The following is a 2,021-nucleotide window of genomic DNA, read 5'->3' as shown; positions in this document are numbered from 1 at the left end:
GTCCCATCGCCCCAGCCTGGAACCCACGTTACTGCAGCAGTGCTGACCTGTTTGGGAGTCCGTGGAAACAAGACTGGAATGTGAGTGTCATCAGTTGGTTTACAGCTTTCTCACCTTGGTAACGCCTGTGTAGTAGCACTGAGCGGCACTGACTCAGGAGCTTCTGGAGTTGATTGCAGCAGAGCTGTATTGCAGGGCAAGAGAGACACTGTAATTAAAAAGCTTATGAGAGAGTGGAAATAAGTTTATCTGGTAGCCTATTAATTTGAAGACCTGAACCGCGTTCTTAAATGATACTGTGGGTAGTGATATTTCTAGTCTGAAAATACAAAGTAATGCTCTATCGTAAGTAGCTCTGTAAATTGAATGTGAAAGCTTATGACATTCATTTATTCCGCATCTCTCTTTTTAAAATTAATGTATTTATTTCTTCAGAGAAGAAGGGAGTGGAGGGGAGAATAAGAGGGGAAAGAAGGAAGGGAGAGGTCTTCAACAGGGGCCCACAGTACTCTTGCTTCCATTTTTCCATGCCATCTGAAATTTGGGCACACACACACTCGCACACACCCCTAGTGTGCTTTTCAAGCCACCAAACTGGGATTTGAACCACGGTCAGCCATGTGGGATATGGCTGCACTTAACCTCTGTGCTATGGTGCCAGGAGTCCAAGATAGGCGTTCCTTACAGGCTCCTGCTAGTTTGCAGTCTCCCTGGCCCAGCCTCCCAGCGCCCCGGGATCGTGGGCACGCCCTGCCACACCAGCATGCTCAGATCGGCTCGGGAACCAAACCTGCGGCTCCCATGCAGTCCCCAGCCTCCAGGCTAGATGTGTCTTTTAGAATGGCTGGCAGCCGTGTGGCGACAGATTGGAGCAGGAAGGACATGGAGGAGGCTATAAGAGTAGTCAGCCAGAGAGAAGAGGCTCTAAGTGAGACAGGAAGGATGAGAACACGGGAGGAGGCACAGAGCACTGGCTTGGTAAGGGTGGTGTGAGGGGAGGGCCGAGGGGCGCGGAGGGGAGGGTCCCGCTTTCACTTGGAGTAATAGGGTTGAGAATGGGAGATGGAACAGATTTTGAAGAAAAAGATGACAGATTCGGTTTTAAACAAGTGTGAATTGCCTGTGGCAAACCAGAACAAGACACCCTCTGAGCCATTTGAAGTGCCGGCCTGATATTTTTAAAGATAGGTTTAGAGATCATGAGTCATTAAGGTTTGGGTCATGGTTTGACCCCCACAGTTTCATGTTTGGGAATTCAGTCTAAGTGGGCAGGGGTTGGACGTCCCCTGGAAATCGCTGTGTTGGGACGTATCGTATTGATTGCATCACATCCCGAGGCGAGGCCTGTGGCTGTGGTGACGGCATCAGGGCAGGGCCTCCGTAACAGTTATGGCAGGTGCACAGCGAGCGTGGTACCAGGATGGCAGAGAGGAAGCCACATGGATGCAGACCACGTTCTGCTGAAAGTGCCGCCTTCCGCCATCTTGTGATGCCCTTGCACTTTCCAGCCACCAGATTTGTGAGTTATTAAACTCGATTTCTTTTTCAGTTATTTAATTTTTTTGTAGAGGTTTTTGCTATAGGAGATGTGTGTGCACTTGCCAGAGAGACAGAGAGAAACAGAAAGCAAGAAATCCCCCCATTGGATGGCCACGCCACTGTCCCTTCTCATCCATTCTCCTTCTGGGATTTCGGCCACATGCGCACACGCATTTGGTATGAGTTTTAAGCTTCTGGGTCTGGGGCTCGTACCGTGGTCGGCTATGTGGGAGGCCAGCCACACACCATTATGACATTGGCCCGATTTCTTTTAACTAGCCAGTCAAGTACTTCTCCTAGCAACATAGTAACAGACAAAGAAGTGAGTATTAGTAGTTTTTGAAACTTTGAAACTAAGAGAGGCCAGAGGTTGAAGGAATGGTTGGAGAGACTGGGGAAACACCGGAGCACAGTATGCAGGGAACAGTGAGAAAAGTCTAGGGAAGAATCATTTATAGCATGGAGTGCCCTTCAGAAATCAA

General features: G+C 49.1%; 1 protein-coding gene across 1 annotated transcript in view; it reads left to right on the top strand.

Annotated features, from left to right (window-relative positions):
* Positions 1-2,021, top strand: part of HMG20A (high mobility group 20A) — a gene marked incomplete in the record, with an annotated part of 49,012 nt that continues 46,991 nt past the window's right edge. Inside the window, 1 exon segment of the mRNA XM_014584986.2 lies at positions 1-80. Coding sequence (XP_014440472.1) covers positions 79-80 — 2 coding nt within the window.

Source organism: Tupaia chinensis, unplaced genomic scaffold (assembly GCF_000334495.1).
Source record: "Tupaia chinensis unplaced genomic scaffold, TupChi_1.0 Scaffold000078_1, whole genome shotgun sequence".
Lineage (NCBI taxonomy): Eukaryota > Metazoa > Chordata > Mammalia > Scandentia > Tupaiidae > Tupaia > Tupaia belangeri.
The sequence above is the reverse complement of the archived record's forward strand: the minus strand, read 5'-3'. Positions and strand labels throughout refer to the sequence as shown.